At 37.5% G+C, this 24028-nt stretch overlaps 1 protein-coding gene across 1 annotated transcript; it reads left to right on the top strand.

The window, feature by feature from the left end:
- The first annotated feature begins 19970 nt into the window (after nt 1-19970).
- On the top strand, nt 19971-22739 carry LOC110755535 (uncharacterized). Its single transcript, XM_021956766.2, has 6 exons — nt 19971-20045; nt 20431-20563; nt 21048-21241; nt 21515-21803; nt 22050-22213; nt 22312-22739. Exons 1-6 carry the CDS (start codon nt 20030-20032, stop codon nt 22446-22448), a joined length of 933 nt encoding a protein of 310 aa, XP_021812458.1. The 5' UTR covers nt 19971-20029; the 3' UTR covers nt 22449-22739.
- Nucleotides 22740-24028: the final 1289 nt, after the last annotated feature.

The raw sequence follows: 24028 nt of genomic DNA on the forward strand, positions 1-24028 counted from the left end.
AGAACAACATTGCTAGATGGTATAGCAGCTCATGGCCAATATCGTCCCCTAGAATGAGACCTTCTAATAAATTGGTACCACAATTCACAGATATCAAAAGGCTTGATTGAAGAAGTAAAAACCTAATTCTAGAAAAATCCCAGTCAACAAAAATATATAGAAGAAGTACCCTTTCAGAGGACTAGTCCAACATTCTAAAAAACAACATATATCCCATATATATTCCCTAATTTCCAATATATTTCCTTTAAACGTTACACCCCTACAACTCATTCTCGCCTGCCCTTCCATGGCTACAACCTTCATTTCCATATATATAAACCCTAAATTCTTGAGTATAGTCACATTGCTTCCTCATCTTTCCTATATGTAAATCTTATAACTCTACCCCAACTTGTGTCTTCCCAATTTCTCTCTCACAGACCCACAAACACTCTCTCTCTCTCTCTCTCTCTCTCTCATTTTCAATGGAACAGAAGCAGGAGGCGGGCTCTTCCAATGGAGAGGTGGTTGTGGTTGGCCCTGAAGGGTCTGTTGATCAAAGTAATGAAAGCGTTGCATCCGTCGACTCATCATCAGCAGTAACTGAAAGCAATCTCAGCCCCTATGCGGCGGAGTGGGACCCTTTTTACTATCAGGCACCTGAAGACGACAGGTGTTGCTTTATCACATTTTCCAATGGGTTCCCGCTCACTGAGGACCAAATTATGGACTTCTTCAATGAGTAAGTAGATTATTGTATAATAGTTTATGATTATAAGAGCGATAAAAATCATGATTCATATTTGATATAGATATAATTAATTGGATCACAAATATTAATTTATTTAATTGCATTTGTGTGAGCATTACTCTGTTGGAATAAGACCATGTTGTTTGTTGAGTGTGTTTTATGGCATGGGTTTATTAGACTGGTGGGTTTTTTTAAAATCTTTTTTTTTTTTTGTGTAAGAAAAGTTTGGTGGATTGTTTTTTTTTTTTTTTTGGTGATAATTATTTTATGGTTTATTGCAATAAATCCTTAAAAATATTACACGGGTTTCTTTGTAAAAAAACGTATGATTCGCGGATTAATCATTTTTTTTTCTTCCAAACTATAGAGTACGGATTAATTTTTTGTTGAGTATGATAATTATGTTAAGGTTTCTTACAAAAAAAAAAAAAACCACATAAAATCATTCATGGGAAAATTTAATTCCTGGATTTGTTTGTTGAATGTGATATATTATTAATAAAAAAAAATAAAAAAACGGTTTTATTACAAAGAAGCCCGAAAAAAAATTTATGGGTTTGATAAGAAAAGTTTGATCCTGTATTCGTTGTTCTTTCGTGTGAGTTAACTCTTCCTATAACAAAAGTTCGACCCTTATTTCTCCTTCCCATCTTTTAATAAGATATGGAAAACTTTGTTCTATATGTGGCTGCATATATATTCATGTATGGTTGATGAGTTTGATATGGGGTGCAGGAGATTTGGTTCATGTGTTGAGAGGGTGTACGTTCATTGCCCACACCCGTGGGAGAATCCTCTCTTCGGAAAAGTTTTGTTCAATTCAGTTCTGATACCGGCGATCGTGCTCCGAGGCCAAGTTCAAGTGAAGTTTAAAATTGATCGAAGGCCCCTTTGGTGCAAGAAGTTTGACAGGGGCAGGCGTCGCAACCCAGCATTGATTAATTGACTAATTAGTCTTTTAACTTTCAAAATTTTATGCATGGCATAATCGAGTAGATGAGTAGCATTCATCAGACAATTGCTCTATGACCAGTTTCTCTTTTCCTCTTCAGTCCCTAGCTTTTAGCATATATATATATTCTCTCATCCGGATTTCCACATATTATTATCTTGCGGATGCCATTGTATACAAGGAGGAAAGACGGGAGGGATAGTAGAAAATACATGGCGTCCACACGATAATAACATCCGGACGTCCACATTAGAGAATATATATATATATATATATATATATGTGTGTGTGTGTGTGTGGGTGTGTGCGCGCGCGCCTGTGTGTGTATGTATCAAGTCGAGTGAAGTTTAGCTTTTAAAATATATTTACTCTATAAAAAAAAGGTTTTCTTTCGATATAAAACTAGATATATCCTTTTTAAATTATATTAATTATACAATAGGTTAAACTGGTGAATTGCCTTTACTTGTACCTAATTTTTAATTTACCTCCTAGATTTTTTTTTATAGAAAATTAAGGATTTTTTTTTTGGCCAATGTCCCCCCTCTCGTCTACATTCTAGACATTTCATCCAATTTTCTGTTAAATCATTTAAAAAATTATTTTTTTTGGAAAAGAATTGAAGAAAAATATAACATAAAAAATTATAAGACAGCCCACTGACCCAAACCAACCGCCCCACCCTGCCCCCAGTTATTTCTTCTCAATTCCCCATGACCACCACCCACAAACCTCTTCCTTCTCCTCTCAAACCCCCACCCCCGATTTCTTCTCCCTCATGACCCCCACCCACAACCCAATTTTAGTATTTATTTATTTTTAACGTACGGGAGGTAAATTTTTTCCCACATATATTTAATCTCAAATTGGATGAAATGTTGAGGATTTATACGGCAAGGGGGACATTGGCGAAAAAAAACAGGTTCATATCCTTAACTTTCTTTAAAAAAAGTTCATATCTTTATTAGGCGAGGTTGCCATCCAACAATCAAATTTAAGTCTGGTGGTGCCGTCCTATTTTTCTTCTTGAGCAAATGCCAATCCAAAGTAAGAGTATAAAAAAGTTCATATAATTATTAGACGAGGTTTCTTCTTCTTTAAAAATAAAATAAAATAATGCGACATTTTCATGATATGAAACCTTATCAGCATCAATTGTAGGTTATTGTAATGCTATTTTTTTCTATGACTTATGAGTGACATTGGTATAATGTTTAAATTATAAGGATATTTGGTTGTCAATTTTTTTTTAAAGCTTTTAGCCTTTCAAAATTGCACCCCAGCTCAAAAATTCATGGATCCGCCAATGGCAATACGTAACATACGATTAATTGGCCATAGTCAATTTTTTTTCCTTTTCTGTTTGTTTTTTAAATGGGGATCATTTCATTTTTCTACTAATTGTAGGCAACTATGTGTTTATCCAAAAGGGTATGGGCAGTTCGATCCTTGTTCTTGTACGGAGTCACCACTTTGGCCAACACTTTACCCCTTACGGGCCGACCCGATGTGAACGGGGATTAGTCTGGGTTGTGGTTAAGGCTTAAAGGTGCCACCCATAATTGGGGCCCATTCGGGACCACCTCGTGGTTCAGACAAAAAAAAAAAAAAAGGGGTATGGGCAACAAAAGGACAAATTAATTAGTATCACTTTACCTACGATCAGCTGACGATTTTTACACCCTTCCCAATGTTTATCCAAAATTCAAGCTTCGGGTAATGGATCAAAACCTTAAGATACGCAATATTGAACGGAGAGGTTCATTTTGTACCTATTTTTGTTATATTCCTAATTATCTACTTATCAACTCATTAGCCACACGTGACAAACAAATGATGGCTAGTCATGCAAAAAGCAAAACGTGAAAACAACTTGACTAGTCATAAAAGAGAACGCTACAATGCATGTAATGCAATCAAACATAAATTACCTTCAATGAGCTTTGAGAGCATTGAGCCATTATGAAATTATTAGAGCCACAGTAGATTATCCTATCATTATCCTAGATTAGTCTAGCTTCTTGAGCTTGATTAAGTGCGTAAGAAATTACAATCAAATTTACATGTTTGTCAAGGAAAGCTAAAAAGTTAGTTAACCAAAACCTAATAATCTCCCTCTTTTTAGCTTTCATTGACAAAAACCCATTAATTCACAATTCAGCTCACAACCCAACCAAATGAGCTAAAATCAGTGATTCCAGATAGCAACACATACAAAGTGCATAACCTCCAAACAAAGAGCAAGTGTAAAATCACATAAATTAGTTGGGTATTCTCTCCCATTTTGTCAGCAAAGAACAAAAAGTAAATTGAGTGAATTCGCCAAAACATAGGATGTCCAAACAATGCATAATGAAAACATAGCAAAGAACAAAAGATAATATCCATTAAAACACGTTGATCTATTATCATTAGCAGAGATACATTGGTTTATTAAGAATAAAACAAGTACATCCACGCAATCCATCAAAATGTTTGATAGTGCAAGTCAAAACATAGTGACTCCCCCTAATTTTGATACATCAAAAGTAGATGAGACAAGAGACCAAAGGATGCAAGATACAATGCATAAGAACCCCATTTCAAAACAAGAAATTTACTCTCCCTCTAAAGCCAACAATCACAAAAGCACATCACGCTAAAGAAAATAAGAAATGGAGCACAAGTTGCAAAGAGTCATAATCAAAGCAATGAGAATCATGTGATTGAAATTGAATTCTATTTGTAGGACATTACACAAATATCACATCAAGGGACAGTCATAAAATTCCCTTTACTCACCAAAGTGTGAAAGCCAAATATATCACAAGATTGCAACATTTGAGGCATCGATCAATCATGGTAAAATTTGAAGAAAGCACTAAGCAAGATGAACTTTCAATTTGTGCTCAAAATTGGGGGTGTGTAAGTATGTATAAGTAAAGACATAATACATAAGTCTTTATGTCGTCCTAATAAAACCACATAGCTTGACAAAATCCCAAGAAGAAGAGAGTTGACTATTGAAATTGTCACGCCCCAGACCCGGGGATAGGTGGAAATCCGGCGCCCGGTGCGTGAGAAAATAAAAAGAAGCCGGAACATAAAATAAACTTTCTCTTATAAAAATAGCTCCCAAAATCTTACAACTTTACAATAAATAAATCAAGCTCTATTACTCTCATCTAATTCAGCTTCAACTGGTTTAGTCCTTGTCTTGCCCACTAATTCATTTGAAAAATTAAACAGGGTGAGAGATGAGCAACTACCGCTCAGTGAGTAGATTATGTAATATGCCAGTCAAGTAAAGCCGTTTTACACACTCTAGAAAATATCATGAAAAGATACACCAGTCCATATCATATCACATCATCCCTTCATATCTCGGTTATCCTTCATAGCATGTAACCAACCACGTGACCCCTATTGGCCTCACTGCCCTATGTCTCCGTGTGGTACATCTATCCCTCGGATACTCCAACATTGAAGTTCTCATATTCCATGAATAATACATACTTCATAAATATTCCAATCAATATATATATAGTGTGAAAGATTGCACCAAATTAGACATGCTTGACTTGTAATAGAGAGATATTTGTAAATAGAATAAATCCACGATAATTCATGGTTTTCATATTTTATCACAAAATAAGAACTTTTAGAACACATTACATAAACCACTCACCTCGATAATGAGAGCCCTTAAAATAAATTGGCAAGACAACCCATCTACCTATCTTTACATACTATCACTCAAAGCAAGCTCCAAGAGTTTCATCACCACTCTCTCTCCTTCTTTCTCTCTTAATTTTTCCTCTTTCTATTTCTTTCTCTCATCTCATGCACAACTATGCATGAAAACAAGAAATGATGATCCTATTTATACTAAGAAGAGGCAGCAACAAACTTGTTATCCAAGTTTTGGATAACTACATCCCAATGACGGTACAAAATATCTTTTATACTCTAATATTAATGGTAGCCACTTGTAAGTCATTTAAAAAATTTGCATGTGCTAATGCCACCTCCTGCTTTCAATATTATAAACTAAAGAAAAAATTAATTAATTAATTAATTAATATATATATTAAATACGATATTTCACAGAAATGTACTAGTCAAGCATGCCTAAATTTGAGGTTATTGCCTTGAGGTTATTGCCTAAATCTGACTAGTATCAACTTCGACAAGTCTAGTTTGGTCTTTAGCTCAAATACTCCCTTGAGTACCAGAGTGGCTATTGGTTCCCTCTTTGCTGTCCAGTGTTCTTCCGATCATGGTACTTATCTTGGTCTGCCTTCTGCTTGGGGGAGATCTAAAAAGAGTGCTATGGCTTTTATTAGAGACAGAGTCAAGAAGAAAGTGGCTGGGTGGAAGAACGGAGTCCTGTCCCAAGCAGGTAAAGAAGTCCTGATCAAGGCTGTTGCTACAGCCGTCCCATCCTATCCGATGATGTGCTTCAAGCTGCCCCTGTCCTTGTGTAAAGAAATTAATGGGGATATTGCCCGGTTTTGGTGGGGCAACCCTGATAAGGATTCTCAGATCCATTGGAAGTCTTGGAATGCTCTTTGTCTGGCAAAGAAGGATGGAGGGCTTGGTTTTAGGGATCTTGCCACCTTCAATTTGGCCCTGCTTGCCAAGCAAAGCTGGAGGATTCTGTTGAACCCCAACGCTATGTGGGTCAAAATTCTCAAAGGGCGCTATTTCCCTGATTGTGATTTCCTAGATGCGAAATTGGGCTCTCGCCCTTCTTGGGTGTGGTCAAGCCTACTTGATGGTAGAGACTCCATCCTGTGTAAAGCTCGCAAAGTGGTTCTATCTGGGGAACAGACTAGTATTTGGCGGGACAACTGGTTACTTGGTATAGGTGTTATCTGTCCCACTGCTCCTGTTGTGCCCACTGCTCCCCAGCTGGTCCGTGAATTAATGGACATTGATACTTGCACCTGGCGTGTTGAGGCTATTCGTGATTTTATTGATTGGAAGACTACCCGAGCCATCCTGGCTATGCCTATTGGGCGCTCCAATTCCTCTGATAAAATTTTTTGGCCGTGGACCTCGGATGGGCTTTACTCTGTGAAATCCGGGTATCACAGTCTGTATTCTGAGAACCGTGGACTCTCTTCTGGCAACTCTCACTCTTCCGTCTCAGTCCCCGTTTTGGTTTGGAAAGCTTTGTGGAAAATCCGTACTCTCCCTAAAATCAGTCACTTCCTTTGGCGGACAGTGGTTAATGCTTTACCAACTAAGCTTAACCTCTTCAAAAGAAAAATTGCTCCTGACCCTCTCTGTCCCCTTTGTCAGCTTTATGATGAATCCATTGAGCACCTTATTTTTTTATGTCCCTGGACCAAACTGGTGTGGTTTGCCTCATCCCTTACCTACAAGGTTGATCTTCAGAGGTTTACTACTATTGCTAGCTGGCTCAATGAGCTTTTTGGATATCAGAGCTGGAGTAAATCTGATAGGGACTGGGTGCTCTCGTTGATCAGCTTCATCATTTGGGAGATTTGGAAGACCCGCTGTAAAGCTGTGTTTGAAGGCCTTGCTCCTGACCCTCTCGGCGTCTTGGCAAGGGCTGACCGAAATGCAAAGGAGTATTTGGATGCCACTGCCCTTTCTCCCTCCCCCCTCCCCTTTCGTCCTTCGCCCCCCACTCTGACCCCGGTCTCAGTGTGGCTCCCTCCCCAGCGGGGGTTTGTAAAAGTCAACCTTGATGGTTCTTGGAAGCCGGACTCGCATAGGGCTGGGTTGGGAACTGTGATAAGGGACGCTGATGGTCTCTTCTGTGCGGGCTTGGCCTGCCCCTACCGGTGCTTCTCTGCCCTCCAAGCTGAAGCGGCGGCTGCGATCAAGGGTCTCCACCTTGCTTCTCAGAACGGGTTTACAAATATCGTGTTGGAAACGGATTCTAAGGTTCTTGTTACTGGTGTTAATGGCAGTACTTTGAATCATGCCTGGAGTATCTTACCCCTCTTGGAAGATATCCGTCGGCTCAGCCATAACTTCCAGGAGGTTCGCTGGAACTGGGTTTCTAGGATTGCTAATCGTGCTGCCCACACTGCGGCGTCGATAGGTTTTGAGTCTGTGGAACTGGAAAGTTGGGCCTACCGGCCACCGCAGTCTCTGGTTCATGTTTTGGTCTCTGATGGGCTGCCGTGCCCTCCTAGCTTTTCTGTCTAAGGTTGTAGTCTGAATGGGGAAAAGCTTCCTGCTGGTCTCTTTCGAGTCTTGTTTTGCTTTTCTTTTTTCAGTCTGCTTTTGTGAGACTCTGTCTCCTTTTGTTTGGTGGTCTGTAGTTGGATTGCTATCTTTATAAAGTGTTACCTTTCGACCAAAAAAAAAAAATTTGAGGTTATTGCATGAAAGGACTAAGAACCTCAAAAAAATTCCAAGATTGAAGGAGAGCAATCAACCAAGATAAGGCTTAGGATGACAATATTAATGTATGAAAATGTTAAAAACAACAAGCAAGAATGTGCCAAAATAATTGCGTGTCAAAGAAACTCCCTCTAAATTTAACAACAATAAAATACATTAGCCAACAATCATAAACGCATTACACAATATAATCTCAAGGGTTTCAAGGAGCATGTTAGGCTAAGTCATGAAATGTTGGAACATCTATGTTTTGTGTGACTGGAGTATATTTTATATCGTTATCATAATTAGGATCAAGCTGGAGAAGACCACTAATGACAATAACCACTACAAAATAGAATGCCTTTAGCGAGGGTATTTTGTAGTCGCAAAAAGCCTTTTGCCGTCAGAAATTCGCTTTTCTGACAGCAAAAGTTCGTCGGAAGTCGTCGGTAGAACGCTGGTTGGAAATACTTCTTTTCCGACCATTCCGTCGGAAATAATGTATTTTCGACACCCATATTTCGTCAATATTGCTTATATTTTTATCGAAAATAGATTTTCAAAATGACCATACAAATTCATTTCCAACAATAAATGTGGTCGCAAATACTTGCGCACCCGTTGGAAATAATTTTTGATCGAGATCTTTTGTTTTTGCCATGCTATTTTTTCAACCAATGACTATTTGTCAAAAATAGTATTTTCAACCCTAGATTACTATTTGTGATAAATATAATTCGTTGGAATTGTGCTTTTTCAAAATGGAAATTTGTTGAAAAAATGTTTTTCCGACTACATTTATAAGCATTAAACGTACAAATATTTTGTCGAAAAATATAAATAATATTTCAATTGAGAAATTGTTGTTCGAAGAATAGTTAATGTCATTATTAATAAAAGACAAATGTAATAAATTACAAATATTCATTACAATCCTAAGCTATGTCCTATATCACTAGTCCTAAAGTACACTTCCAATCGAACATTAAAGAGTTCGAATCCATGCTTCACAGCTTCTTTTGAATTTTCACTAATGATGGGCTGCTGCTACTTCCCATTAACAATAACATTGTTTGTTAATCTTGCCAAAACAAGAACAGAGCTAGTTCTGTTACCAAAACAAACTTTTGGTCAATGTGTGAAATCAAATATATCAAGTAAGAAGACAATACATGACAGACAATAATGAAATAAGAACAGAAAAATAGATACAAACTCAAGGTAACTAAAACCAGAGAGTAATTATTAGATTCATATCGAACTGAAACATATTGTTACATTACTGAATACCCTAGACCATCTTTCAGCACTATGTCTCTCAACTTGCTTGATTATGAAGTCCTGAATGCAATAGTAGCTTTTAATTTTACCAATAACTATGACATTCATGAAGATCCTGCCCTCTAGGGAATTCCAACAGAAACACATTGAGAACAAGAAAATTCCAGCTAAGACAATACTAAAAACTCCACTGAAATTAAACTAAGATTATAAACATAAGAACTCCAATGTCAAACAATTCCAAGGGAATGAGAAGCTCCTAGGAAATAGGCAAACAATTCCGACGGAATGAGAAGCCCCTCGGAAATAATCATCTTATTTCCGACAAAAATATTTTTTGTCGTTAATAAAGTTGGCGCCAAGTTTTCCCGCCAAATAAATTATATTTCCGACGACCTTATAGACTTTTTCCAAGGGTAGTTCCTTTGTCAGAAATAAATTTCAGCCCTATGACATATTTCCAACGGATAATAATTTTTGGTTGGAAAAAACACTTTTACCGAGGGAATTTCGAGGCCCTCGGAAAAAGTTGGTCGGTAATGACACTTTTTTTTTGTAGTGAACGTGAATCCAAAAAGATAAGACAACTTACCAAGATGACTAGTCAAATGAGACAAAATGTTTTCCAACGATAAGTAAAGAGCAAGCTCCCTCTTAATAAACAAAAAAATCACAAACTACAATAGATCTATAAATTCAAAACATGAGACTACATCCAAAACAACCATCATTGGAGTTGCTTATAGCAACAACACCAACATTAGTCTACTTGAAAAATGTCTTATGGAAACCACAAGAGGCCCACATACAACTAAGTCACATAAGGTAATGCAGGTCAAAACCACAAAGACTAATCATATGGGCTTAGTAGACATACTCCAAAATTACATAGACATATAACTTGAAGCCTCTGTTTTGAATTAAGCTATATGGGTATTATACAGATTTGATTATCTTATATATAACTTGAAGCCTCTATTTCGTGAATGTGCTATGATGTCTGTTTCCTTCTAGGCCGCTTGGAGACTCCTTGGCTGCTAGGGGTCTGGCCCCTCGAGACCCTTGAATTTGGGCCGCTTGGAGAGCTACATTTTTGGTCGCTAAAATCCCTCTTTTGGCCGATTTGGAGATTTTCGACCACGTCAAACAATGGTACCTGGTTATCTATGGCAAACCCCATTCCTCTTAACAATGCAGCTGTTCATGAAGAAACACTATATAGGTTTTAACAAAATAAGGAAATCTTTGAAATGATGGACCCGCCGCAGATAAAAGGCACACGTTATCACTAGAGTTAAAGTTGATTGTTAGAGATATCATAGAGAATGTATAGCAACGAGTTCAATTAGGGATTAGTACGGGGAGTCTCTCACCACTTATGATCTTAGTAGTGGATAAATATAAAGTCATTCTTCCAGACTCTATGGGTCATATCCAAGATAAACCCTATTTTGTAGGTTTTCATGGCCTCATATCATTCTTGTTTGGAAGGGGTTTAAGTTTAGGTTGCAAGTACATGAAATCAATCATGGTACACTTCCAGACCTTGTATACTGACACCTGTGACACTGGAAACTACTCGAAGCTTCGATTGCTTGTTTTGCATCTGCTGCTAATGAATAGAAGTAAGAGATTTTATTTTCCCATTGTGTCATTGGTGCACTTCAAATACCATAGGAAGATTAATAACATCTTTTGGAAAGAAGGGTACAATAATTCTATGTCAAGGAAGATAAACATCTGAGATACTATTAAAGATATACCTGAGTGTGTATTGGTCCACCACTATTGTGATCAATATCATGAAAAGAAGGATTACAATAAGGGTGCAACCTCTGAGCTTAAATATTCCCGAAATTACTCTATGTACATCAATCAATTGGCACAACCTGCTAAGGGGCAAAAGCAAGTTGAGCGTTTTCTGGCTGAAAAATTTCAAGATCTCTTGACTAGCTTGTTTGAATATTGTTTTAAAAACAATAAAAAATTAACTTCTTGTTGCAGTGGAGCTACCCATATTGCAAGTGAAGGAGGATGTTCGAATCCATGTGCTGCTAGAAACGTTGGACTCCAACACAGGGAGCAATGTCTGCAGGTGCTTTACAAATTTGAGGAATGACCTTAAATTTATGTGCCTTAACTATATAAATATGTAAGCTACATCAAAGTTTATGATATGTCAATACTGTTTCCTAGCTTTTTATGAATGATCGTATTTAATTTTGTGTAAGAAGAATCCAATTATATTTTTAACAAGTTTAGGGTTTTCTATTGCCCGACTGCAAAAAAAAAAAAGCCTTTGTTTTTCTAGGCTTTCTCTGTGTGCTTCGCTAATTCATGACTCTCAAATTCTCCTCATTTTTGGTACTTCCTTGAGCTTGTGGATGTATCTTTTAAAAATATCTAATGAACGCATATTCAGCAGATTGGCTACTAAATGTAGCAAAAAGGAATAGTGTAAAACTCAAGTATGATGTTACCCGAAACAAGAAATCGGCAAGGGTGTGTCACGCCTCAAATTTCTAACACTAGGATAACCTGCTTATTTAACGAACACAATTCGGGAGGGGAAGCTTGGAATGCACAAAAATGAACCACAACCTTTTTACTTATCTTTCAATACACAACTATAACGAACTCACAATGTTAATACATACTCATACTTCCAAGTCATATATTTTATTATAACATTACATAATTGAGACATCCTGGGATCGACTCCGCCGTAGCACAATATTGTCTGCTTGAGCCCCCAAAAGGCCTCATGCTAGATGGATGCATGCATGTACATATAAGGCACATCACCCCCTCTCCGTTGGTCGATGTGGGATGTTACAATAATATATTTCACTATAATATTACATAATAAATTACTACTTAGAGGCAATAGTCGATCGTGTATTAGCACTTCCTTAAACTCCTGAATGTGGGTCTAGTAACAAGACACATGCTTCCACCTTTGACGAAGTAGAAGTGATTACAGGATCCCCTTCAGCAATGTTAGAAGAAACTGTCAGGTATCCTCCTAAAGGATGTGTGTTGATTTTCCCTGACATGTTCAAAGAGGGGTTTAGGTTGTCTTTACATTCTTAGGTACAGACAATGTTGGTGAAGTTGGGGTTTGCACCGGGGCAATTTAATCCCAATTTTTGGATTAACCTACATTGTGTATACATAACTTTTAAATTGGTCGCCTTTCTTTGAGAAATTTATGTACTTATACTATGTGTCAAGGCAGAAGGGTAGATTTGGTTGGGTTCAGTTAAACTGCATAAAGGCTAAAAAGAGGGGTTATTTCATTACCCGATGCCATCATCGCAGAAATCCTGGAAAAACTGATGGTAGAAAGATATGTGCCTACTTATTTTCAGTCCATAAGTGTTTGCTTAATATCCTTGTCATGATATCCCTATCACATTTCATGCACTTTTGTGATGTTTTTGCCGAATGCAAAGTGAGTGAAACTAACAAAACTTGTATGGATATAGGTACATTAAGGCATGCAGTTGTGCCAAAGGAACATGCGGAAGAGGTCAAGGCGGTGAGAGAATAGTTGTTAGAGGAAGCCCGTTAGTGGAAAAACCTTCTGACGATTGACAACCTTCAGAACTCCGTTCTTCTGCAAGAGAGTAAGTCACTAGGATTCATTTTGTTTTGTTTTTCTTATGGTTTTTGTTGTTGCTGTATGCATAATGATGTGGTCATCGGCAATGACGAGGCATGGTTGGAGAGAGAAAGAATACTCCAATCGAAGATGGAGAGAAAAATAACAACTAATTGATAAAAAAAAATCCAAAATTTACAATAACAAGAAAAATATTAAAAATTCAAAGAGCCTTTATAAATTTGTTTGGGGGGTTATTAGGTCTATTAGTCCTTGAACTTTGACCCGATTCGCATTTTAGTCCCTCAATTTCTAAAACCATTCCCGTGGTCCTTCAACTTCAGTTTCGTTAGGACAAATGGTCCTGCCATCAATTTTGTTAATTTTTTTTTCTTGTTAAATGCAAGGCAAAATGGTATTTTTGTATTGAAACAAAAAAAAAAGGTATTTTTGTATTAAAAAAAACCAAAAAACCAAAAAAAAAATCTCTCTTTTTCTCTCTTTCCTTTCCCTCTATCCCAATTTCTTCCCTCATAGCCACCCTCCACCCAGCACCCCTCTTCGATTTTTGTACAAAGGTCAAGGAAGAATAGCAGAAATCAGGTTCCAAAATCCACAATGGGTTGAGGTTATAGGTTCTGTGTTCATTGGGGGTTGGAGGTCGGTGGTCATGAAGGAAAGGAAAATCAAAGGGTAGGGGGCGTTGGGTGAGAATGGTGGCTGTGGGTTGCCCTCTTTGCTCTCTCTTCCTCTCATTTGAATCTTGAGTATGCATGTAAGCTTCCTTGTTCCTGATAGAGGGAGAGGAGAAATCTGGGTTGGGGCGAGAAGAAATCGGGATAGAGGTTGAGGAGAAAGAGAGAAAGATTTGGTTTTAATACAAAAAACAAATTTTCCCCTACATTTAACAAAAAAGATAACAAAATTGACGGTATGACCATTTGTCCTAACGAAACTGTAGTTGAAGGACCACAGAAACACTTTGGAAATTGAGAGACCAAAATGCAAATTGGGTCAAAGTTCAAGGACTAATAGACCTAATAACCCTTTATTTGGGCCTAAACTTTGATATTTTCCAACTCATATTGGCTGCTATCTGATGGAAAAATTGAGCACCTAGGTGACATGATCAATCAATGCTGTTACAGTGTCTAGTGACTATTCCTCTCTTGCCCTCCATCAAATGATCTGCTCCACTCTCTTATACCCTCCATTGAAGCACATAATCAACATAACCTCAGGTATTTTTATATTTTGCATATTTATTTTCTCTTATTTTATTATTTTTCACTTATTTATATATTTCTAGTGACTTAAATTTTTGGGTGAACGCCTAAGTGTTAATGCATGGTGGGCTAGAAATACCCTTGCCAAATGACTTTGTGGGCAAAGAATCTAGCGCTAGAATGGTTTCCACATATACCTTCATGCACCTTATGAAGAACGTAGTTACCTTCTTGTGTTGTAAGACATTTAAGATATGGTATGTTGAACCCTTACTTGTATAGGGTGCTTTGGATGATCAGGTATTGAGCAGATTGGTAACGGACATGTTATGCTTCGGCATAGTCGACATGTACTATCTGGTCCTTCAAGAATTGGAATATGTGCTCCACCATCCAGGTGAAGCTTTGGTCAATGTTGCATACAATAGATATATGTGTGCTAGGCGTCTCCAAGAGTTCAACGTGTATATTGCGACCGAGGCTATTGTCAACTGCCGAAGCTAACTGTGCTAGAGTGTTAGCATGACTATTCTTTGATATTGGGATGTGTCAGCATGACTATTCTTCGATATTGGGATTTGGCTGATTCGATAAGAGATAAAGGTCTTCAGCATCTGGTGGGTGTGCCTAAAGTAGTATTCATAGAAGTGTCATTGGCTAAGAAGTCATGGTTAACATGATAAATTACCAACTAGGAGTCAATGAAGACCTTGATTTACTGAGCTTTCATATCCTTTGGCATCCAAAGGCTAGCTAACAATGCCTCTTATTCAGCCACATTGTTGGAGGTTCGAAATTCGAAACAGAGGGCATACTTAAGCACCACATTGTCTGGTGATGTAGGTACTAAACATGCACCACATCTTTGCAAGTGAGAAGAACTATCTATAAGAAGAGTCGAAAGTGGTTCATTTGGATCTAAGTTTCCTTCAGCAAAAAGGTGGACTATGTTCGATATGGAAGTAGAGTCAAGTACTACTTTAGTATCCGTCAAAGGTGTAGGGTCTGTGAATTCGAAGATGAAATCAATGATAGCCTGTCCTTTTTCGGCAGGTCGTGGCGTAAAGTTTTATGTCAAATTCACCTAGCTCAATGGCCCATTTGATCAGCCTACCAAATGTCTTTGGATTCTAGAGAACATGTCTCAGAAGGTAATTAGTTAGGACATGAATGATGTGTGCCTGAAAATAAGGTCGAAGTCAACATGCCGAAACAACCAAAGCGAAAGTGAGCTTGTCAATGTCAGAGTAGAGAGCTTCAACATCATGTCTTTGTTGACGTAGTATATCAGATGTTTTGCACCATTCACATACCGAACCAGGACTGAGCTGACATCAATGGTAGATACCGATAAATAAATGAAGATGGTCTCCCCATGTTCTAGTTTGGATAAGAAAGGTGCTTTACTCATATAGTTTTTAAGTACAGTAAACACCTTGTTACATTCAGGAGTTCATACAATGTTGTGCTTATTGCCCTTAAGGGCTTTGAAGAATAGGGTCGATAGCCTTGGAAATAAACCTAGTAAGAGCAGTCACACATCCAGAAGAGCCTGGATTTTCTCAAGGTTGGCTCAAATTCCTCTCCGACTAATCATGAAGCCTAATCACTTTCCTACAGCCATGTCGAAGCCGCATTTAGTCAGATTGAGGTGCATTTTATAATGTTTAATCACGTCAAACATGGTAGACATATTAGTAATGTGCTGATTGGTAGTTCGGCTTATGACGTGCATGTCGTCCATGTATCCCTCCATGATACGACCAATCTGAAAGGTGAAGAGTTGGTTGACCAGGCACTAGTATGTAGCTTAGGCATTCTTGAGGCTGAATGACATGACCTTATAGCAATAGAGACCTATGTCGGTGATGAAGGATATGTGCTCGTGATCTGCCAGATGCATGAAAATCTGATTGTAGCTAGAGTATGAGTCCATGAAGCTAAGTAACTCATGACATGCTATAACATCTACTAGTTGATCAATTCATTGCAGAGGAAAGTTATGCTTTGGGCAGGCACGATTGAGGTTGGTGTAGTAGAACACATATGCCAATCAGCCTTGGGCTTGCGTACAAGAACGACATTGGCAAACTAGGATGGGTAGTCTACCTTCTTCATGAAGTCAATGCTTCATAGATTCTCCACTCTAGTCTTTATGGCCTCATATCGTTCAGGATCATAAGCCCGGCGTTTCTATCGAACGGGTTCTATGCCAGGGTTAATGCGGAGGTTATGATGGCTAATATCTGAAGAGATGCCAGACATATTGCTATAGGACCATGCAAATACGTCAAAACTCCATTGAAGGAAAGCAATGAGGTTAGTGTGGAGCTCAGGCAAGAGAGAGGAGTCGATCTTGACTTGTCGATCTGGGTGTTGTTTATGCAAGAGATAAATTCGAGATCTTCAACAAGTTCGGCCATAGGAATGCAGAATATTCCAAGGAACCTCAGGACGTTCGGTGCTAGCAATGAGGAGGGGTAAGGGTTGAGCTACCGATGGGTTGGACCGCTGAGGTGCCGAACTAATAGCAATCAGTAGGTTGATGCTTCCAATGGGTTGGACCACATCACCGAAGAAACTTATTCATTAGTTAAGGAGATGAACACCTACCTAGAGAGCATTGAAAGCTTTGAAAACATGAAATTAACCAAACTACCAATGTCGACAATGCGCCCAACATCAAAATTTGATATATTAGCTCGGATGATCAAATGATCATCGTGAGGGAAGATAATACCTTGCTCTTCCTCCTTGCTAAAGGTAATAGACTCCCATCCAACCTTTGACATCTTTGGCATGTGCTCTTGTTCAGCACTAAAGACTTGATGGGCATAAGAACATACATAGTGCTTCAGAGAGTGTTGGGATGTACCAGCCAAGGTAGGTTCGTCACTAATAGTATAGATCATATTGATCTATGTCTTCGGTGAGGAGGTTGTGCAGGCTGGGTGTTCACATATTTGTTGAGTTTTCCTTCCCGAATAAGACACTTGATGATATTGCAAAGGCAAATATTATGCACAGTACTTATCTTGTGCTAGTCCTAGACTTCTACACAGAGTTTAACTCTTCTTGTATAATATATGTTTACACTGAATCAATGAAATCATTCAAAGGCAAATATTCTTCACAAAGATGTGAAGAATATGTTGGCAATTGCAAATAAGGTCCTTTTGTTTTTTGTTTTTTTTTTTGCCAGAGGGTCCTTTTGTTCAGCAAATAAAAGAAGATATTTGTTATTGCTATCCGTGTTTATTTTTATAGTTTTTTAATAAATAAAATTTGGCATTGTGGGCACGGTGGGGAATTCTGTGTCTAAATTGAAAGCAATATTATTATCACTTGTCAAATGGGTGAGATGTAAGTAGTGGGACCCATCGCAAATTTGGCCACGGTTTGGCTATGCTATGTAAAAATGCATTGGCAACACCATGTAAAGGACACCATGACAGGATTTGTGGCCAATCCGTGGCCAACACTCCTTGGCCATGGGTTGTTTGTGGCTGACACTAGTATCGACTATGAGTGTATATATGGCTTATATGGAGGTTCTCTAAGAGCATCTCCAGCCTTGGCACAAGACTGGGCAAAAGGCCGCCCAAGGCAGCCCAAAGATGCTCCAGCGGAAGAAAAATGGCCCGGGCAAGGCATGGGTCCCACGGAACTGGGCAAGCCCACGGGCAAATCTTGCCTGGGCAGCAGCCCAAAGGTGCTGACGTCAGGCGTGACGTCACGCTGACGTCAGTGAGCGGTAAGTTCAAATTTTTTTACCGTTGGCGCGTGAATTTCACATGGGACACGTGGCGCAATTTTAGAGGGTGAAAATCTTATCTAAAATCTGAGATTATAATTTTTTAAAAAAATATGAAAATCTTATCTGACATGGACATGTGGCAACCAAATATCTTATCCGAAAATTTTATCCGAAAATGTTATCTGAAATTTGAGGTGATAATTTTATAATAAATAGTAACACGTGGCAACCGAAAATATTATCTTAAAAGCTTATCAAAATTAATGGTAAGTATAAAAAAATAGAAAATAAAGTACAATGAATAGTATTTGCCCGGGCAAGCCTTCCAAGGGTGGAACCAACTAAGGCAAGGCTGGCACTATTCACATGAATAGTACCATCCCTTGCCTTGCCTTAGCCTTGCCTAGCCTACATGGGTGGAGATGCTCTAAGAGCACCTCCAGCCTTTACCCAAGACTGGGCAAAAGGCCCCCCAAGGCAGCCCAAGACAGCTCCAGCGGAGAAAAATGGCCCGGGCAAATGGTGGGTCCCATCGAACTGGGCAAGCCCACGGGCAGATCTTGCCTGGGCTGCAGCCCGAAGGCACTGACATCAGCGAGTAAAAAAATTTCAAAAAAATCCAAAAAAATTTCAATTTTTTTTTTAAAAAATACCAAAAAATTATAGATATTTTCCCTATAAATACATAACAATTTTATTCACTTTCTAAATTGTTTATATTTTGTTGCATAATCTTTTTTTTTTCTTGCCCTTGCCCTAGCCTTCCAAGGGTGGAACCAACTATGGCAAGGCTGGCACTATTCACGTGAATAGTGGCAGCCCTTGCCTTGCCTTAGCCTTGCCTTAGCCTACATGGGTGGAGGTGCTCTAATAGTGTTTTACAAAATTTCGGTGAAATTTGTAATATCACGCAATGCGTGCATGCCACGTGGTGTTACAATTATACACAAAACTTCTTATGAAAGATTGTGCACTGGTAACCTTTGCACACCCTCGGAGCTATAAAATCATGCAACAACAAAAATTTAAAAAGAAAATGGATAATCAATAAAAGACTACAGAATTAGTTTTTATTTTTTATTTTTATAGATATAATTCTTATTTCTCTGCATTTGTTACATTCCTACGTATCATTCACATTATAAATAGAGAGGTTCCTACAAATGAACGTCTCCTCATTTGACCAAAAGAAAAAACTACGACGTTTCGCATTCCATAGTCTTCTTGGTCTTCTTCGAAAATGAAATAGAAATAAGATTCCTACATATCATTACAGAAAAACATTCCAACTGCCACCTTGTCATTGACTTGTGTGAACTACCTAATATTCGATAGGTCTTTCTTTATTTATGAACATGAGTAATTGGCATGACTAATTGAAATTTCTAGAAACACCAAGTTTGAGTCGCAAATGTTATAGCAATTGCCTCAGTAACTTTAGATTTTCTTCTAGGAACGAAACTAAGAAAATTAATATTCAGTTGATTAACCATAAAATTATCCCACCACCATTTAACTTGCTCCGCCGCAGCGCCGCCTCTGCTGCTGGCTGCACCACCATGCTGCCCCTTCACTCCTGATAAGTTTCGCTAATTTTCTTAATTGAAAAATTGATAATAAGGCAATCATGTCCACACACGAAATTTCTGATGGCTCTTGTACTTCTTGAGTTTACTATGTATTTAATCATGTAGTCTTTTTTTAGTTGTCCAATTTCTGTTTACATAATTTTTTAATTATATATATATTACAGTGAAGCCAATGTACAACAACCATAGATAGTAACGTTCAATTTTTTGCATTGTTTATTGTCTTCCTCTATGTCCATCCATTCCGATGGCTCTAATATTCTTTGAGTTTACTATAATTAATACTCTAGTCTTTTTTAATTGTCCAAATTGATATTTACATAATATTTATTTTGGCTTCAGGTGTATCTACATAAAACATATAGTCAAGACCGTCACCTCTGACTAGAAAATAAAAAAATAAAAAAATTCCCCCTTTCAACTTCCTTTGCAATGTTTACTGTCTTCTCTCTATGTCTCTATATGTATATATATGTGTGTGTGCCTTCCTTTATACTGAAGTACTAATTCAGCATCATTAGTTGAAAAATTCGTATTCTGCAATGGCGAGCAGATTTGGTATGTTTTGCTAATACCTTGCCCTCTCAACATTTCCTTCGCATAAAATCATGACAGGCATTTGTCTGTTGATTTCCAATAGATGTTAAATAAGTATAATTTGAATGAATCATATATCAAATATTTCGATTTTTTCCTTTTCCTTTTCCTATGATTTTTTTTAGTACAAGCTATAGTCTAAACTATATGGGAGGAGGGTTTGTCACACACACACGCACAACTAAGATGCGATAGGGGTTTGAACCTGAGACCTCTAGTCTGCAAGTCAAAACTCTTTTCCACTAAGCTAGACCTCGTTGCCCTTTTCCTATTATTTAGATCATGTTTATCAATTTGGTTTCACTTGAAGCTTTCTGTCATATAATTTTCTTCTGCTTTTGTAAAGATATTGCAATGATGAAACCATACAGAAGAGACTCTCTACCACTTCACTTTAAGTTGGAAATAAATTCATGCTCCTCCCTATTGACGACAAAAAAGTATGAATCTAAAGTGTTTGAAGCTGGCGGTCAGACATGGTGGGTTTTTTCAGTCATCTACTAAATTAGCATTTTTTTTTCCTTTAATCTTTTACATGCATTTCCCACTTAAATAAGGATGCTGATCTAATTTCTCTTCTTTTTTTTTTTAAAAAAAAAAAAAGAAGAAGAAGAAACGGATCTCTTGTTTTTTTTTTTCCTTTTTGCTTTTACATGGCTTTGCATGTGGAGCTCACTTTCCATTGTATTCAAGGATCGTTCTTACAAAAAGATCAATGAAATAAAAAACTATGCAACCATTTGATTATCATAACAAGATTTCATTGTCTACCTGAAGTACTATATTCGTCTATTTATTATCATAATTAGAGATCTTCATAAACTTCCATTTGGCTAATTGTTTGTAATAAAGGGGAATTGATCAACCGATTAATGTTCTAAAACATCAACATTAACAAGAAAATTTTCACTGTATTTAGGGAAATCTGGAGATATATAATTTAGTTGTAAGTCTGTGTTGCAGGAGGTTGGCTGTTTACCCAAGTGAAATGATAAATGGAGAGAAGTACGTCTCCCTTTACTTGGCAAAAGCGAAGACAAAGAATAATGGTATTATTAACTCTGTGATGTCAGCTTTTAATGGGCCGGCGGAGGTTTATGCTAGTTTTAGATTGTCTGTATTTGATCACAACCAAAAGAATTACTTTACCGTCGAAGGTAAAGTCTCTGCTACATATTCTATGTCTGATTTACATTAACACGTGATTTGAATGCTGCACATATTTATATATAAATAAATAAATATATATACATACATTAATTGAAGAACATATTTTGGACGACGTGAGAGCATGTTAGCTGTTGAGCCCAACGACATGTGAATAACACGCTTTGATACTATCCCACTCAAAATCAATTGGCAATGAGTGGAGATCGCCAATAATATTTGTACTCAACCAATTTTGAATTTGAACGTTGATGGTTGTACAGATAAGGCCGGAGCATTAAGCCGATTTGAGAGTGGGACTGAGGTTGGTTTTGCAAAATTTCTTTCCCTTCGTACTTTCCAGCGCCATTCAGAGGGATTCATTTCGAATGACTGCTGCACATTTGGGGCCGAGGTTTTCGTCTTTACGAATCAAAGGACACCTCACAGGGAATCGCTTTCCCTCGAGACACCTGCCATGTGTACTTTCCGTCGTGATTTGGGACAGTTCTCCAATCAATTTGACATGGAGTACGCATTTCCACAATTGATCACTGCCGGAGGAAGCAAATGGTATGTACAATCGTAGTAATAAATGTGGTTTATATACATATTGATAATTGGCTCAACTAAAATGATTTATACAATAAGATACTAAAATTTGAGGCCATGACGACTTAGGGCCGGTATTGTGACTATTATATGAATGTAGGTTCTTACCATTAAAAGACTGGTTTTTTTTTTTCTTTTTCTTTTTTTCTTTTGACTGGGATCATTACCTCAATTACCTCAATTTTTTTTTTCCTACTAATTATGTAGGCAGTTATGTGTTCATCCGAAAGGGTACGGGAAAGAGAAGAACAAATCACTATCACTTTACCTACGATCGGCCGACGATTTGGACAAGCTTTCCAGCGTTTATGCAGAATTCAAGCTTCGGGTAATTGATCGAACCCATAGGACGCACAATACTGAACGGAGAGGTAATTCACTTAACACATATTCTTTGTCATCTTCCTGATTATCTACTACTCATCAGCTCATTGGCCTCACTTGTAATATCTCTAATTTTCTGTTTCAGGCAACCACTGGTTCTCGTCCTCAGACCGCATTTTTGGTTGGCCAGATTTTATGTCGTTGCATACTCTAAAGGGGTTCCTTAAGGATAATGTATTATCTGTTGAAGTTGAAATGCTAGCTGTGTCTACGTCGTTATGAGACAGAGAGATGGTTTCCATCTTTGGAATTGTGTTTGAAGCCCTTTCTGATTATGTTGTGTTCAAACGGCGAGATGTCTCAATTATTGTGTGTCAATTTTATCAGTTACCTTTCAAGTTTTTGGATTGAATATGAATAATGAATAAGAAATAATAATGTTTTGATTTGGAATAAAAGTAATTAGCAGTGTTTTGTTATTAGAAATGTGTCCGCTAGCTGGTGTATCGCTTGTAATCCACACAAACAGATGAAATAATTTTGACAAAAATGGTAGCAGGTGTATTTTTGTTGGGGTAAGCACTATAAAATAGTTATCTTGGATTCTTCTATGGTGTTTATTTATTTTAATTTTGAAAAAAATGGTAGCAGGTGACCAAACTAGTACCTAATGACTCTGCTGACACCTGCCATTCGCATGGTAAGCAAAGTTTGAAAAAGCCAATCCTTAATGACTCTGCTGCAATAAGATCACTAGATTACTAGTTGAACCAATTTGAACATAGACTCTAGGTTAAAACGCTAACAGAGGATAGATAGGCACATGAAATCAGGTGACCTATGAAACTTAGACTACACCCAAGGATACCTTAATAACAACCAAGCAAACAAATTGCACACGGACCAGACCGTAACTATACTTATGGTGTGTTTATTAATTAGGAATTGGAATTCAGATCAGGAATTGAATTTCAAGTATGGAGAATTCATTTGTTTACTTCATATTAAGGAATTAAAAGTAAGTAGGGCGAGGAATTCAATTCTTGGGTGGAAGGTGTTATTCTAATTCGTGGAGGAGATCCCCACACAATTTTAAAAATTCTAAATTTGTCATGTACTTTAACCCAACAACGAGGATATTTTAGTAATTAGAACCACTCCAACCCCAATTCCATATAGTTTAGTAAACTACTTCAATTGAAATTTGGAATTTAACTGTCCTCAATCTATATGGTTTAGTAAACAACTTCAATAGGAATCCGGAATCTAATTCTCCTCAATCCAACTCCTCCTAATCTAATTACAGATTAGTAAACATGCCACGTATTCAAAACTAGTCATCCAATACAACTTTCTCCTGAGAAGAAACAAACATCTTAAATTAATTCACAAACTGAAAAACTCATTCAATCAATTTATCAAACAACATTGCAAAGATGAGCGATTAAGAAGATTTTTAGAATAAAAATCAATGAAAAATCATTTTCTCACAAAGAACACTCTCTCTCAAAAAATAGAGCCAAACTTTGCAATATGAGCGATTAAGAAGATGTAAAAACTGCAAATGTTAGGCAGCACGAAATGCAATCCATGTACCAGGCAACAGAGAGTAAAAAACTTCAAATTTTAGAAAGAATGCAACATATACATGAATGATTTACTTAAGGACAATTAAGTAAAGTGGGCCCTACATCTGTCAAATGTTGGATGCATGAGATTCGTCACGAATTTCTAGAGAAGGAAATCTCACACATAACTTTAGACCCAAGACTAAAGCACACCAAACACCCCGGCCATTCCAACTGGTACCCTATTGGTGTGCATTTTCGGTGTTGATGACTAGTATTTTTTGAGCTTACTAG

The sequence above is a fragment of the Prunus avium genome, chromosome 2, assembly GCF_965620075.1.
Source record: "Prunus avium chromosome 2, drPruAviu1.hap1.1, whole genome shotgun sequence".
Taxonomy (NCBI): domain Eukaryota; kingdom Viridiplantae; phylum Streptophyta; class Magnoliopsida; order Rosales; family Rosaceae; genus Prunus; species Prunus avium.